At 44.2% G+C, this 17,229-nt stretch overlaps 3 protein-coding genes and 1 long non-coding RNA gene across 7 annotated transcripts in view; 2 read left to right on the top strand and 2 right to left on the bottom strand.

Annotated features, from left to right (window-relative positions):
• LOC310689957 (uncharacterized protein) overlaps positions 1-17,229 on the bottom strand; it is a 621,685-nt gene that overhangs the window by 184,931 nt on the left and 419,525 nt on the right. The window lies entirely within an intron of this gene.
• LOC310690126 lies at positions 2,741-5,210 on the top strand. Its single transcript, XR_014517928.1, has 2 exons — positions 2,741-3,772; positions 3,811-5,210. It is a non-coding gene; the product is annotated as an uncharacterized lncRNA (long non-coding RNA).
• Positions 3,577-12,912, bottom strand: OXSM (3-oxoacyl-ACP synthase, mitochondrial). Its single transcript, XM_083468397.1, has 3 exons — positions 11,566-12,912; positions 8,701-9,711; positions 3,577-5,648 (listed from the first exon to the last, which is right to left on the bottom strand). Exons 2-3 carry the CDS (start codon positions 9,684-9,686, stop codon positions 5,246-5,248), a joined length of 1,389 nt encoding a protein of 462 aa, XP_083324523.1. The 5' UTR covers positions 9,687-9,711; positions 11,566-12,912; the 3' UTR covers positions 3,577-5,245.
• The window catches only part of NGLY1 (N-glycanase 1), a 26,819-nt gene continuing 20,878 nt past the window's right edge, over positions 11,289-17,229 (top strand). The window contains exon 1 of the mRNA XM_083468312.1: positions 11,289-11,587. The gene's annotated coding sequence lies outside the window, so the exon portion shown is untranslated. The remainder of the gene's footprint in view (positions 11,588-17,229) is intronic.

Below are 17,229 nucleotides of genomic sequence, written 5' to 3'. Positions count from 1 at the left end.
AGACTAGGCAAATGAGACCAAACTAGACTCTGTCCTTCTAATGCACAGGAAGAGCACAGGCAACCAAGACTAGGTCCAGAATCTCAAATCTGCAAGAGGTTCTCAACCTGTGGGCCACCAGATGTTGTTGGACTACAACTCCCATCGTCCCTGAGCTCTGGCCTTGCTAGCTAGGGGCGATGGGAGTTGTAGTTCAACAACATCTGGGGACCCACAGGTTGAGAAAGGCTGGTAGACTGAGATTAAAGCCAGCAGCCTGGGTACCCAGAGCATATCTCCTCTCAGTCTCCTCTTTTCCAGGCTAAACATACAGAGTTCCTTCAACCGTTCATCATCAGGCTTAGTTTCCAGACCCTTGATCATCTTGGTTGCCCTCCTCTGCACACATTCCAGCTTGTCAACATCCTTCTTAAATTGTGGTGCCCAGAACTGGGCACAGTATTCCAGGTGTGCTCTGACCAAGGAAGAATAGAGTAGTACTATTACTTCCCTTGATCTGGACACTATGCATCTCCACAGATCCATGATGGTACCAGAATGCAAATGGGGTTACAGTTCCAAAAAGAATTGCAGTGCTGAAAAGCAGAAAGCAAAACAGAAGAAAAACTTTCCCTGCCTACAATTATTAATAGTAGGTAAATATCCCTTACAATTAGAGCTTTCCCCTAAAATGGCAATTTGAGATCAGTGATTTTCCACTTCAAAAATAAAAAAAGCCTGTGACAGCACTGAATTTCTGAATGATCAGCTGTTTAATATCAAATTATCTTTATAGAGCTCTAAAACGCTCATAAACTGTCCATTAAATGTGCATATTCTCAGCTACTTTTTCCTTGTTGTGTCTTCCTATCGTTTTTGCAAACAGCTGTCAATTTGACGCCTCTTTCTTAGTATTTTATTTGCAGGCAGGTCCCAAAAGCACATATGTCTAGAAAGCTGGCTCTTTTGAAAGCTGTTGATAGAAACTGCAAACCAGAACTGGCAAGGCGTAAAGATTTGGTGTCCTTCCTACTGCAGTTCCTGCCTCTTTGCTCCTAAAGGTTAGCCGACACCACATTCCAAGTGGGCTAGTATGTGATTTAATTGACCCATCCATAGACATCCTTTCTTGGGTCTTTACCTTAGACTTCTTTAACAAGCTGAGCTGTTGAAACAGATTAAATCCTTCTATAACAGAAATGGTTTTCTCATCCATTCCCTTTGGTATGCAGGCAGCATGAAGGAGTTGCTCAGTTATGCAATTAAAGCGACTCAAAAAAAGAAGATGAGATATCAAGGTAATGTTAATCCCTGTAGCATTCCATATATAATCAATTCCAGTCTTTAATATAAAAATTAAAGAAAAACTCAATTATTGCTGTGTCTGCTTTTGAAATCCAGTATACCTGAGTTCCTTCAGGAGAGTGTGTGTGTTTGTGTATTTGTTGGAAACTTACAGCCCAGTCGTAACCATTGTCTACTCAGAAGCAATTCCTAATACATTCAGTGGGTCCTACTCCCTGGTAAGTGGGGTTAGCCTTAGTCGTCATTTCCAGTAGCAACAAAATTAATTCTTAGCTTTAACACACACACCCAATGACTTCTGGAATATCACATCCCACATTTAAAGGAATCCTGGGAGGCGATTATTGCTCATCTTGACACATCTCAGAAAAATACCAATCATTTGGCTTCATCATCTTAGCTCTTCTTCTGAATCCACCCAATGTCTGCCTTTTCCAGGGGTAACCAACATCCAGATGTTGTACTACAAACAATTCCAACCAGCATGGCTAATTTTGGGGGACAATTGGAGTTGCAGTCCCAACACTTGTAGGGTACCATGTTGACCAGACCAAAAAGGCCATATGTCACATTCAGGAGGGAATAATAATAATTTATTATTTATACCCTGCCCATCCGGCTGGGTTGCCCCCGCCACTCTGGGCGGCTCCCAGCAAAATATTAAAAACAGAATAAAATATCAACCATCAACCATTAAAAACTTCCCTGTACAGGCTTGCCTTCAATTGTCTCCTAAAAGTCAGATAGTTGTTTGTTTCCTTGACATCTGATGGGAGGGCTTTCCACAAGTCAGGCACCACTACCAAGAACTGGTTCCCTGTAACTTCACTTCTTGTAGTGAAGGCCCTCAGAGTTGGACCTCAATGTCAGGCTGGATAATGTGGGGGGTGGAGACAAGCCTTCAGGTAAATGATCCCGTCCACCTAGAATACCAGGCCTGGTCTTGCTCTGGAAGTAATATTTCCAGCCTAAGATCAGCAGATAAGAGACCTACAGTATCCATAACTCATGTTCAACACTTGGAATTTGATAAATTTTTTTGCATAGATTAAGGTTGGCATTGAGAGAAAACAGGGCTCTCGTGGCTGTAACAGCTATGCAGCAGGCACATAACAAAGTAAGCCTTCCCCAGTATGGAACTAAAATAATAATAATAATAATAATAATAATAATAATAATAATGTTATTTATGCCCCACCCATCTGGGTGGCGCCCAACAGAATATTAAAGGTAAAGGGAACCCTGACCATTAGGTCCAGTCGTGATCGACTCTGGGGTTGCGGCGCTCATCTCGCTTTATTGGCCAAGGGAACTGGCGTACAGCTTCCGAGTCATGTGGCCAGCATGACTAAGCTGCTTCTGGCAAACCAGAGCAGCACACGGAAATGCCGTTTACCTTCCCGCCAGAGCAGTTCCTATTTATCTACTTGCACTTTGACGTGCTTTCGAACTGCTAGGTTGGCAGGAGCAGGGACCGAGCAACGGGAGCTCACCCCGTCGCGGGGAATCAAACTGCCAACCTTCTGATTGGCAACTCCTAGGCTCTTTAGTTTAACCCACAGTGCCACTCACCTTAGAGCACAGGAAATAGCGGTTTTGGTGTGCACTTTGAATTTGCTTCCCACACTTTCATGCATCTAATTCGACAGAAGAGAGTATTTTAATAATTGGATTCCTGGCAGCGATCTATTTGCCTCAGATCTGACCACCATCTCCACCTCTAAATATTAATGCATTATTTGAAAGCAAATTCCAAAGAGCTACATTTGAGCTGCAAGTAAGTCCTATTCAGGCCTTCCTTTTAGCGTTCTGCAGACATGTGTCTCCAGGGACCAGCATGCTAGGTCTGTCCCCTCTCGTGGTCCTCATTGCTCCCCAACTCAAGGGAGGGCGCTCTTGTGAAAAAGGAAGCCTTCTGTAGTTTTGAATGCTCCTTGCACATTTTATAACCCCCGTTTCACACAGTGGCCCTCCAAGGGTTGCAGGGTGAGAGCCTAGAGCTAGCATGTTCATCCCTGCTCCAAATAAGGTTACAAAGATGAAGAAATGTAAGAACTCTTTACATAACTTTGAGTAGGACATAAACAGCACTCTTCCTAAAAGAAATCGTCTGCTTTCAGTGCGAAGGTAGGTTTTCGGGAGAAAGCATATGACCTACATACATTTCTTTGATGTTATGAAAGACACAGCTTTTTGGGTAAATATTGTCTATGCTTTAGATGCACTAACTCCAAATAGTTGAAACAAATAATTCCCCCCCCCCCATTTCACTAAGACATGCTTCCACTGTAATGTTTTTCAATATGAAATTTATTGAGGATTTCTTTATTATTCTTTTACTGTCGCTGTCAAAATGAGAGCGGTGAATGCATTTTGAACTGTGCTGTGTAATCATCTGCCGAATTATGAAGACAGTATATGGTGGAGAGCTCCCAGCTTCAATACTTTGCAAAAGAAAACATTTTAATGATTCAAAGGACCCTTGCTTGTTTGAAGAAGAAGAAGAAGAAGAAGAAGAAGAAGAAGAAGAAGAGGAGGAGGAGGAGGAGGAGTTTGGATTTGATATCCCGCTTTATCACTACCCGAAGGAGTCTCAAAGCGGCTAACAATCCCCTTTCCCTTCCTCCCCCACAACAAACACTCTGTGAGGTGAGTGGGGCTGAGAGACTTCAGAGAATTGTGACTGGCCCAAGGTCACCCAGCAGCTGCATGTGGAGGAGCGGAGACACAAACCCGGTTCACCAGATTACGAGTCTACCGCTCTTAACCACTACACCACACTGGCTCTCTCTCTTTGGAGAAACCATCCTTCCATCCAGGGCAGCACTCCACTCAACTTGAAGCAATGTTTGCGACCAAGAGGTTTTACACCAGTGCAAGGAGCTGGAGGACAACTCGGGGGGGGGGGGCGATGCTCATGAATAGTCTTGTGTTCCACCTTTACTCACCTTCATACAGTGAAGTCCAGGAATGACTGGACTTTCTAGGTCACTTTGGAAGAGAAGGCTTATACCTTCTCACTAAGGGCTCCTCAAGACTGATAAGATTCTAAGAGTCTTGCTGCCATTTGGCTCCTCATCTCCCTAAGCTGCCATCTATTAGGAGCTATTCCACCTTGCTACAGCACAACCCGCTCCATTAATTTGGCTGAGAAACCAGTTGCCATTTGGACCCCCACCTCCCAGAGCTGTCACCATTTACCCCAGTCATCATAATGACAATTATGTAAGGTTTTTGCTTTCTTTCCACTTCCTTCCCCCCCCCCTTTTTTCCCTTTTGTGTTGCCTCTGCTTAAACTGTAATCCCACAGAGAAGGGCTATATTATTCTGGAGTGTTTGTATAGTGCCTAGGAAACTTTGGGTATTTTATAAATGAATAATACCAACAAAAAATACCAATAATAACAGCAAAACGTAGCTTGGCATTTATATGAGTAAGTCCCAAGAAGCCTTGGGCTTTGTCCCAAACCAGGGTTTGGTTCTGGTTTGTGATCCTAGTTCGCAGGCAAGTGCAAAGCTATGGTTTGCTACAAAGAAAGCTCCGGAGGGAATATCAGCCTAGAAAGGGAGGGAAGGCGAGTCTAGGGTCAATATAATTCTAAATTATGGTTTGGCACTATAACTGAGCAACAAACCCATACTGCTTCCCATTTGATAAATGTGGATGCCCCCATTTCCAGGGGCAGGAAGCTGTTATGAATTGTGATTTCCTTCTGCTTGCAGATATGGAGCAAAACTCTTAAATATTTATGAAAAGATGCCCTCAGCCTAAACGTTATAAATGCACATTACTGTTTGTTTGAGTATAAACTTTAAAAGGAATAAAAGTGAAAAAAGGAATGAATTGGGGTGGGGACAAGTGGGGAGACACACACAGAGGTTTGCATTGCTACACATTTTTCAGGCCATTAACAGATCTTCTTTTTTTTAAAAAAAAAAAAAACATTCATGGACAGTAAAGCTAAACATTAGCAAAACACAGTGTTGCATTAGTTCCACCAAAGCCAAAAGAATTACTGAGAGCAATACGCCGCTTTTCACTTCTCCATTCTTGGGGTACTAGCGGAACATAATTGAGGTCAAACGGTGCTTCCGTCTGATCTAGATTTAGAGTAGGTGGTAAAATTCCATGGTAACAACTCAAAGCAGTGAAAGCCGCCTCAATAGCTCCTGCAGCACCCAAAAGATGGCCCGTTGCTCCCTTTGTTGAGGAAACTGCAAGAGAATATGCGTGTTCTTTGAAGAGTCCTTTAATAGCCTGATTCTCTGCGGCGTCTCCTAGTGGAGTGGAGGTGGCGTGAGCGTTGATGTATGTTACATCTTCAGGGCAAATTCCAGCATCTTTCATTGCTGCTGACATGCATCTAGGGGAGGAGAATGAAAAAGAAAGAGATTTTTGTTACTTAAGTTCATACTTAAGTTCATAGCCTGATGGAATACTAAGCCATGGTTTAGCAGCACGCATAAGGGTCTCCACAAACCTAACCAAGCATCGAGTTCAAACATTCTTTTGCCTTCTCTCTCATTCCAGTGTGGCTGGAAGTAGCATTTCTGTCAAGTTTAGCTTTGCTTTCAAAAAACCTTACCTATGAACCAGGGATCCCAGTTTACAGCAAACTGGTCTGTTTCTAAATAAGCCACTGTCTAACTACTACTACTACTACTACTACTAATTATTATTATTATTATTAAATTAATTTATACCTCGCCCATCTTGCTGGGTTGCCCCAGCCACTCTGGGCGGCTTCCAACACACACAAAAATAATAACAAAACATAAAACATTAATAGTAACAATCAGATCCTATTTAAAAAGTCACAATACCTTTAAAATAAACAACTTATACCAAATAAAGCAGCGTTCAATAATACATTAGAATCCAATAGTACACACTAAAATTAAACATCAGCAAGTAAACAGTTTACACTTATAAATTACAATAAAGAATTACTCATTCATAATTGATAAAAATAGCAGCAAATCACAATACAGTGGCACCTCGGGTTAAGTACTTAATTCGTTTCGGAGGTCCGATCTTAACCTGAAACTGTTCTTAACCTGAAGCACCACTTTAGCTAATTGGGCCTCCCACTGCTGCTGTGCTGCCACCTTGCGATTCTGTTCTCATCCTGAAGCAAAGTTCTTAACCCGAGGTACTATTTCTGGGTTAGCGGAGTCTGTAACCTGAAGCGTCTGTAACCTGAAGCGTATATAACCCGAGGTACCACTGTACATAAAACACCGCAAATCATACAAAACAATGCAAAAGGATTAAATTAAGAAACAAGGACACACAACCTAAAATTATTTTTAAAAGAACAAAAAAAGCCTATCCCTGAACTCCTCTCCTCCCAGCTGCTTCTGCTGTCCTCAAAGTCATGGTCTGGGAAAGGCTCCCAGGGCTGGAGGGTGGGGCAAGGAAGGTGGCTCACAGATTTAATCAGTTCCCACACAATACTCAGCCAAGATTCTTTGAAAGTAAACTAAACTTGGCGCAGGCCCTCCTCCCAACTGTGTAGGAGGAGGAGTGCGTGACCTCAGCCCTCTGCTCAGCTTCATGGAGACTCATCCATGTGCCGCTAAACCACGGTTTAGTGTTGCATGTGAATGCAACCACTGTGCACGAAAGCGATTAAACCCTAAAACTACAATCATGCAATCATCCATCGTGCAACTTCACAAGATCACCATTCTGTATTCAACATGCAGCCTCAGCAGATGAAAATGAGTAAGAATCAATTCCATAGGATACATCCTTAAGGCAGGGATAAATGCATTTGTCTTGCATGTTAGGTCGTGTTAATTGAAATATTCCATAGAATCTATGGCCAAGCTAATGCCGAAGTGGAAAATTCAGTCCTAATGAGCCAAAGGCATTAATTATCTTGAATGTTCTGCTGTGTTACTTGCCATCTTTAAAAGGAAATAATATTTCCACAAACACTAGTAGCAGCCATGTCTCTTTGAAACTGAACAAGCATATCTAATTAATGTAGGTAAACATTGTCCTATGTCCTTTGCCATTCAGAATGGGTAACAGAGATTGATTTTACTTCTGCAATATTATGAATCATTTCTAGAAGACTACTGAACAGATACAAAGTGCTTCACAATTCTTTTCTAACTTAATTCTCACAATTGGCTTCAAGGCAGGATTGAATGAGAGATCATGGTTTGGCCAGGTGTGCCAACAAGATTTTCTGGGTCTGGTATATTGTATATGGATTGAGGCCCTTGCTGCACTCAAAAGAGAAGGCAGAAATTTGCATAAAATTTGCATACACTTTATGCCACATACAATTTTGTACACTCTTTTGCAGGTGGGGCAGAGGAGTGCCCAAAAATAAATTGAGGGTCCCCAACAAGTAATAATTTCTATGACAGACAAAATATAACTGGTGGTTCCCTCGCTGCGAGAAGTGATGTTACAGGGAACCAGGCAGAGGGCCTTCTCGGTAGTGGCGCCCGCCCTGTGGAACGCCCTCCCACCAGGTGTCAAGGAAATAAACAACTGACTTTTAGAAGATATCTGGTGGCAGAGTGCTGCATGCTCTAGTTATCTCCCGCTTGGACTACTGCAATGCGCTCTACATGGGGCTACCTTTGAAGGTGACCTGGAAACTACAACTAATCCAGAATGTGGCAGCTAGATTGGTGACTGGGAGTGGCCGCCCTCCAAGACCATATAACACCGGTCCTAAAAGACCTACATTTCCTCCCAGTACGTTTCCAAGCACAATTCAAAGTGTTGGTGCAGACCTTTAAAGCCCAAATGGCCTCAGCCCTGTGTACCTGAAAGAGCGTCTGCACCCTCATCATTCAGTCAAGACAATGAGGTCCAGCTTTGAGGGCCTTCACTGTGAGAATTGAGGTTACAAGGAACCAGGTAGAGGGCCTGCTCGGTAGTGGCGCCCGCCCTGTGAAACACCCTCCCATCAGATGTCAAGGAAATAAGCAACTATCTGACTTCTAGAAGACATGGGAAGTTTTGAATCTTTGATCTTTTATTGTATTTTTAATATTCTGTTGGGAGCCGCCCAGAGTGGCTGGAGAAACTCAGCCAGATGGGCGGGGTATAAATAATGAATTGTTGTTGTTGTTAACATGTCACATAATTCAGAGTACACTGCAGAGCCATGGCTGAGTGCTAGAGCACAAGCTTTGTGTACAAACAGTCCTATGTTCAATTTCCAACATTTCAATGAAGGGCTAGGAGAGACTGCTGTCTGAAACCCTGGACAGCAGTCAATACCAGTGAATGTGGAGCTCGATAAGCCAGTCTGACTCAGTATATGACAGCTTCCAGACTGGGCTGGGAAGTTCAAAAATAAGTATTAAACATTAGGGAATTTCTAATGTATGGATTGATTCCCAATATAGAAAACAACTTAACAATTATTTAAATGTGGTTTTTACCTGAGGGCACCATCCCCATTTGGATTAGGGGCTGTTATGTGGCAAGCGTCACCTGAGAGTCCGTAGCCCAAAATTTCTGCGTACAGTTTAGCTCCTCTCCGTGCAGCGTGCTCATATTCTTCCAAAACCAAAATGGCGGCACCTTCTCCCATGACAAATCCCTCCCTCAGCGAGTGGAATGGCCGGCAAGCCAGCTGGGGGCTTGAGTTAAAGCTAGTGGCCAGAGCCCGAGCTCTGGCAAACCCGGCTAGAGACAAGGGGCTAATGCAAGCCTCCGTCCCCCCAGCCAACATCACATCAGCATCACCGTAGGCTACAAATCGAAAGGCGTCTCCGACAGCATGTGTTCCTGTGGTACAGGCCGTGGATACGGCATGGTTGGGTCCCTTCAGCTGGTATCTGATGCTAATATGACCTGCCGCCATATTGACCAAGATCTTTGGAACAAAGAACGGGCTGACTTTGTTGTAACCCTTTGTTGTGAACATGGAGGCCGTGTCAGAAATGTCTTCCAGCGGAACCATTCCCATCCCTATTGCCACACCAGCATTCAAATGGTCCAGTTCAGATTGTGGATGCCACCCAGAGTCTTTTATTGCTAAGTCGGCAGCAGCTATGGCCATGATGGTGGCAGATGACATGGCCTTGCTCTCTGATTTCGACACAAAGCTTTCTCTGTGAAACTGGCCCTCGCTAACTCCCTTCGGCACACAGGCGGCTATTTTACATGGGACGGCCGAATATTCCTCCCCTTCAAGAGCAACGATCCCACAATTTCCTTGGAGAAGGTTGTTCCACACAAGTTGTGTTCCGACACCTAGAGGCGACACCAACCCAATGCCTGTGACAACCACCCTCCTTCGGCTGCGAGGAGTTGCACCCGTGCTCAAAGGCTTTCTCACGATTCTCAAAGACCGATGTACTTGGGAACCTTGAAGATTGAGGCATGCTGTTTTTAAGACATCTCTTGAGAAGTGGAGAAGCATGGCGGCAGTTTTCAGAAATGAATTCCTGTAGGACAAAAAGGCAACTCTATTATTCTTAACTGTTACGGAATCAGTTATGGAGAAAAACTGTGGGTGCACTACATTTAAAAGAAACAAAGATGTTCTTTCTAATCCATGCCTGTTTTTCATTTAAAGAATTTTTTGGTTGCAATTTGATACCAGCAGTGCTATTTTTCTAGAAAAAGAGGTGCTGGAACTCACCATGCCTCCCTTGTTCTCTTATAATAGTAATGGCACCCAACGGAGTGGTGCTGGAACGGAGTTCTGGTGAGTTCCGGCTAAAAAAAAGCCTTGGATACCAGGGATATGGGACTTTTTAAGGCCTGGTGACCATACAGTGGTACCTCGGGTTAAGTACTTAATTCGTTCCGGAGGTCCGTTCTTAACCTGAAACTGTTCTTAACCTGAAGCACCACTTTAGCTAATGGGGCCTCCCGCTTCCGCGCCGCCAGAGCATGATTTCTGTTCTCATCCTGAAGCAAAGTTCTTAACCTGAAGCACTATTTCTGGGTTAGCGGAGTCTGTAACTTGAAGCGTATGTAACCTGAAGCGTATGTAACCTGAGGTACCACTGTACTAATTATTCTAACACAGAACAATGCTGAAATTGTCCTTTGGGCTACATGCCGAAATAATGAATGGGTCAATACACAAGAATTAAAATGTACATGGCAGCTTCGAAGTCAATATTTTTTAGAAAGGCCCATCTGCTCTTATGCTACCTGCTCAAGAAACTCTCTGAAATTGGAACTCGACCTTGCTCAGCTCTCTTGTGAAGATGGGAATCAATTAAGAGGTAAAGCAATTTCAGTTGGAACCCTGCAAAGGCTGTATATTTCAGTCCCAATATACAGCCTTTGCAGAGTTTGAACTGAAATTGCTTACAATAACTTATTATGTCACAGTTTGCTAGGAGACATCGCTATGATATAGTTGGCAGATGAGACAAATAATCAAAATAATTGGTACAATAACTAACTATATCATCAGCAACTCAGTTTGCACTGTAGAGTATTCTAAAGCTTGGACAAATTAGTTCATATACCGGTACTTGTTTCCCTTCCTGTCTTTTCTCTGACAAGGACCCAGTGTGGTGTAGTGGTCAGACTAGGACCTGGGAGATGAGGGTTCAGATCTCTGCTCGGTCATGAAACTCACTGGATTACCTTGGGCACACACAAATGACAAAACCTGACACGACTGACCCAAATAAATGGGTCACATTTTAGGGGGCGGGGCTAAAATACTAAACATGTTATTTTGCAAAAACATAACCATGAGATCACAGCATAAAGCAGATCAATATATCCTTCAACAAATCAACCTAGTAAATGCAGAACCTGGGAAATCCCTATTGTTATAGGGAGCCTGATTTCTTTCTAACCCAAAGGGAGTGCCTAACAGTCTGGCCACTCGCATTTCAGGTGAAAATAACAACCAGAAAGAAGCTGGTTCTTAAGCTTTATAAAAGTCTAGACTAGAGTTTCGAATGTGATGGCAGTGGCGTCATTCTCGCTACTGCGCATGCTCGACAGCCCTAAAAATAAATAAATAAACCAACGCGCGGGGCGGAGCGAAAACGTCGCTGCGTTCACAGAAGTTTCTGAAAGGGGAGGGAGGATTCCGCCCGCTCGCCTCACTTTCTGGAGTCGCCGCCGCCGCTTGAGGCAGCTTTATCCCGAATTGAGTGCGGGCGGGCGCACAGCAAAGTCCAACTTCCTTGCTCGCTGGCAAAGACACCCGGGGTGGTCAAGTGCCGCTGTGGGAGGATGGCGGCCGCCCTGGGACCCTCCGCAGCGACGCGCTCGTCCCTGAATCCCACAGAGACGTTTTTAGAGGCCTCCCGTTTGCTGCTTACCTATGCGGCTAAATAGCATCAGGTGAGGGGGTGCGGACGGGCCCGGCAAACAACAGTGCCGAGGGTGGTGAGACGGTTTGCGCCTGTGTCGTCTCCTCGCGGAGGCCGCCGGGAGACGGCGGCGCGTCTTGGTAAATAAAATCTTTTGGACCATGGATGGAGAGCTGCGTGTAGTGCCACGGGCGGGCGAGGCAGTGATTGCCTTGACGTTGCCCTGTTTACCCAGAGTATCGGTTTGCCCATGTTGCGTTGGGTCAGCTTCAACCAGATCTCTCCCTCCTGTGGGGCCAGTTGCTTAAAAATAGCAGTCGCGAAGCCCCCTGTCTTGCAATTGCTTCTGCTGTGTGGCCTTACCATTGTGCCCATTCGTTGCATCAGGGTGTATATATAATATAATATGAAGTTGCATCTCAGTGCTCCTATTGAACTATGAGACACATGCTTCTGGCCTACTGTGATAGGAAGGCTTCCCATCTGCATTCCTGGTAGATCTTAATTTTAAAGAACCTGTTTGTGTTGGCAGGCAGATTAGAGTTTCCACATGCAGATTGTGTTTCCACATGCAGATTAGAGACCCCGGGAGTGATAATAAATTAGAAAACCTCCGTGGATATGCAGAGTGCATTTCCTTCTCCACTGAATTTGTTATGGTGCTTTCAGGCCAGAGAGTTAAGATCTCCAGGTACAGATGTCAGAGTTAATCATCATAATCATCATAATCATAAATTATTTATACCCTGCCCTCCTCAGCCAGAGTCGGGCTCAGGGCAGCTAACACCAGTAAAATTACAGTAAAAACATAATGGGGGGGGGGGGAATTTAAAATACAGGTTAAAATGCAGCCTCGTTTTAAAAGTAGCCCATAGATCAAAACCATAAGGGTCAGACTGAGTCCAAACCAAAGCCCAGGCAGAACAGCTCTGTCTTGCAGGCCCTGCAAAAAGATGTCAAGTCCCACAGGGCCCTAGTCTCTATAGACAGAGCGTCCCACCAAGTCAGGGCCAGTACTGAAAAGGCCCTGGCCCTAGTTGAGACCAATCTAACCACCTTGCGACTTGGGACCTCCAAAGTGTTGTCATTTGTGGACCTTAAGGTCCTCCGCAGGGCATACCAGGAGAGGCAACAGAATGCAACAGAAAGGCCCAGAGCAGCCATTTTAGAAATAAAGTTTTAGAAACAAGCAAAAAATAAAATAAATCAAAATACTGGGGTGTGTTAAAGAAGCCCGAGGAAACAATCTGGAACACTACCAAGGTATCCCAAACCAGAACGTTTATATGAGGTATAGAATGGAATGATGTGGAAATCCTCCAGAAATCTTAAGAATCCACCTTTTAAAGTAATGGAGCAGGTTATTATTTACGACTGGGGGAAGGGAGGGGAGGAGGGGAAAACCACTGCTTTTGAAAAATGCTAAATACTGTAACTAAATTCACACCAAGAGAAATTCAGCCTTTGAAGAGTGCTTGTTTTACAATTGACAGCAGTTTGAAAACACTGCCCAGAAATTTAATTGAGTAGCTGCATATCAAACTGCATAATTGAAATGCCCTCACAGGACCAAATGGGAATCATGTTGATCTACACACTGAATCTACCTTCTAAGTACCGTAGTTAAAATGAGTTTTCAAAGATCCCAGGATATCTGGTTCTGAGGTATTCTAAAGAATCAGACTGGCACACCCTACAGAATAAAATGAAATTGGAACTTAATGCAAGAAATGTAGCTTCTTTTTTAAGGTTGTGGCTTACTGCACCACTCCTATTTACTGTAGTTCCTGTTTATTAGGATTCCTTCTGTAAACTTTTGCCTAAGCAATCACTGGAATAGGAAGTGTTTTTAGACTTCCGGGGTTGCTACATCAGACTAATTCTAGTTCAATCTGGTGTGCAGATCTGATTATTTTGGATGCCTTATAACATGGTGTTTCAGGATTTTTTAATAGTAAAAAGGGGTTCTGGTTAGGAAGGGTTAATAAAATGTTAATTTTACAAGGGTATCAGGTCTCATTACTAAATAAGGTTCTTACGTGTCTGGATGGGAAAGGTTTTGGCATTAAAGACATGTGTGATAGCTAGTGAGGCTCCTTTTGTACAACCTATATCCATTTTTTCTTCTTACGTTTATCAGCTTCTGAGTAGACATATACAGGATTGTGCTGTCAATTCCATATATTTCAGTTAGATTTCTGTGAAGAAAGATTAAAGACTTGTATAATGAAAGGGCAGTGGGGTTGCTGCATTTAATACCACAGATTGCTGTTACCAGTTTGATGCCCAAAACTTCCCTAAGCTGGGAAAATAGCTCTTCAAGCCTCTTTATGTGGCAATGACAGCTGGTTCAGCAACTGGTTGTCATTTTTTTTCTGAGCCCAGGGACAGACACTTCAAAGAGGAAGAGAGAACGATCACATGGGGTCTGTCCTTAGAAGTGAGGATTCACAGAAGTAAGAATCCTTTCCTGCTAGTTGGAAAAATCAATACAGATCAATAAAACCCATGCATATTGATCAGTTTAGATTATGTGCTGGGAGATCTAGGCTAGCTGGCTTGGGCTGATGGGAGTTGTAGTCCAAAACATCTGGAGGGGACCAGGTTGTTAAAGGCTGTTCTAGGCACCAAAAATAAAGAGAGAGGCTTTGCTTGATGCTGACAGAACATAACATTTGGCAGTAAGCAGTGTTAGAAACTGGGAGAGAAAAGCTAGGAGCCAAATGGCTTCTGGGACTTGGGTAAGGTAAAGGTAAAGGGACCCGTGACCATTAGGTCCAGTCGTGGCCGACTCGGGTTGCAGCGCTCATCTCGCTTTATTGGCCGAGGGAGCCAGTGTACAGCTTCCGGGTCATGTGGCCAGCATGACTAAGCCGCTTCTGGTGAACCAGAGCAGCGCACAGAAACGCCGTTTACCTTCCCGCCGGAGCGGTACCTATTTATCTACTTGCACTTTGACGTGCTTTCGAACTGCTAGGTGGGCAGGAGCTGGGACTGAACAACGGGAGCTCACCCCGTCGCGGGGATTCGAACCGCCAACCTGATCGGCAAGCCCTAGGCTCTGTGGGTAAACCCACAGTGCCACCCACGTCCCATGGGACTTGGGTAGTGGGTGCCAAAACAGAATGTCTAGTTGCCACGGAGTATGGGTGTGTCAGCAACACTTTTTATTTATTATTTTGATAAGCATGAATTAATATTCAATTCACATAACTGACACATTGTTAATATCATATTTTTAGCAGAAATGGTTAATACATATTTAATTTGGTGTTTACAATAAAAAATATTAGTGCCACACTCCAGTTTTCAAAACACTCTACTCTTTATTGTTAAACTCCTTAACATATTGTCTATCCTTAACATATACTTCGACGCTCCAAAGCCATGCATTTCAGTAATCCTTGAGCATCAGCCAGGTGCAAAAAATGGCGCCCATATTTTTTGAGGTGCTCGCAGATGAAGAATCTTTAGGTGCAAAATGCGCCTGGCGCCCTGCTAATTTCAAACCCTGGCACACTAGGGATGCATCCCTAGAGCGGGCATTTCACATATATCTAACTGAGAGCATTTTCTTAATATAGGAAGTTTAGGGATGCAGAAGAAGGTCTCTAAGGATGACAGCATCCTCTGGGCAAGAGCATCTGGGAGAAATCAGTCCCAAGCCATTGTTTACTTTTAACTAAATTCAAGAACTTTGAATCACATCCAGAAATGGTTCACCAGCCAGTATGTTGTTGTTGTTTAGTCATTTAGTCGTGTCCGACTCTTTGTGTCCCCATGGACCAGAGCACGCCAGGCACTCCTGTCTTCCACTGCCTCTCGCAGTTTGGTCAAACTCATGCTGATAGCTTCGAGAACACTGTCCAACCATCTTGTCCTCTGTCGTCCCCTTCTCCTTGTGCCCTCCATCTTTCCCAACATCAGGGTCTTTTCCAGGGAGTCTTCTCTTCTCATGAGGTGGCCAACGTATTGGAGCCTCAGCTTCACGATCTGTCCTTCCAGTGAGCACTCAGGGCTGATTTCCTTCAGAATGGATAGGTTTGATCTTCTTACAGTCCATGGGACTCTCAAGAGTCTCCTCCAGCACCATAATTCAAAAGCCAGTATAGTGACTAGCTATATACCCTACAGCTGGTCCTAGTTAGCATCTTGGCAGCTGTATTTTGAACAGACTGAAGTTTCCGAGAGACAAACCCAGAACACTGTGTTGTGGTAATCTAAGGGGGGCGGGGTGAGTTACCATGGTGTGGAGAACAGCCAGGTTTTATCTCTGCTTGCTTTTCTATATATATAAGATTGGACTCCATGGATGAAATCTTAAGCATGGTTATGGAACATCTGAGAAAATGTTGTTAAGGCTTCAATGTTTAATGTGCATTTAAGAGAGCAACTGCAGCTTCGTAAGCTGAAAACATTCAACTCCGAGTATGCTTTTACTTGGAAATAAGTTCCACTGAGATCATTATAAGTATACTTAGAATTGGGGTGTGACTGATAGAATCGACATCTGTGATGATAATACCGACTTCCAGCTGTACACAGATGAGGAAGAATCTTGTATTAAGAACATGAGGCAAGAACAAAGGTCTGCTTAGTTCCAACTCCTGTTTTTCCCATAGTGGCCATTCCAATGCCTATGGGATGCCTGCAAGCAGGACAGCAGCCACCAAATTGCCCTCTCCTGTTGCTCCACAGTAACTGGTTTAAAGGTAAAGGGACCCCTGACCATTAGGTCCAGTTGTGGCCGACTCTGGGGTTGCGGCGCTCATCTCGCTTTATTGGCCGAGGGAGCCGGCGTACAGCTTCCGGGTCATGTGGCCAGCCTGACTAAGCCGCTTCTGGCGAACCAGAGCAGCGCACGGAAACGCCGTTTACCTTCCTGCAGGAGCGGTACCTATTTATCTACTTGCACTTTGATGTGCTTTTGAACTGCTAGGTTGGCAGGAGCAGGGACCGAGCAACGAGAGCTCACCCCAGTGTGGGGATTCGAACAGCCGACCTTCTGATCGGCAAGTCCTAGGCTCTGTGGTTTAACCTAATAACCTCTGATCCTGCAAGTAGTATAGAGCTATCATGCTTTTAGCCATTGGTAGCCTCTTCCCTGAATTAGTCTAATCCTCTTTTACAGCTGTTAAAGTTGGTGACCATCAGCATCACATAGAACCGCCCGCCCCCATTATTCATCTTTTGCCGGTGGAAAATAGAGACTGGAAGGGATTTTAAGGCCACGTAGTTGAGTCCACGACATGGCTTCATGGCTTCTCTCAGCTTCATGGCACTAGGTCCCAGGCATCTCTCTCTGATTCTTTTCTAACAGCAGTCTTTGCAAGGTTGCAATGTTGAATGAAAAACTGGAAAGTATAACGGGGAACTGAGGTGTGTTACTCAGTTGTTTTTTCCTCCAGTTGTTTAAGATCTCTTTCTTTATCTACTTCCTCCCCTGGAGAAAATATATATTTATTATTTGTTTCTTGAATTTCTATCCCAAGAAGGTCTTTCTCGGTCTTTTCTATCCCAACCAAAGTCTTTTTCGGTCTTTTCTTGTGCTGGGGGGGGGGGGGGGAGCAGCTGGGGGAAGAGAGAATTTTGAGTGGTGCAACAGCCAGAGAAGAGAGTTTTAGCAGCAGTACTAGTCCTCCACTCAAGATTGCAGCTTCCTGAAGCTGATTT

This window comes from Podarcis liolepis, assembly GCF_965112155.1.
Source record: "Podarcis liolepis genome assembly, chromosome: 12".
Lineage (NCBI taxonomy): Eukaryota > Metazoa > Chordata > Lepidosauria > Squamata > Lacertidae > Podarcis > Podarcis liolepis.
This window is presented reverse-complemented; position numbering and strand designations above follow the sequence as displayed.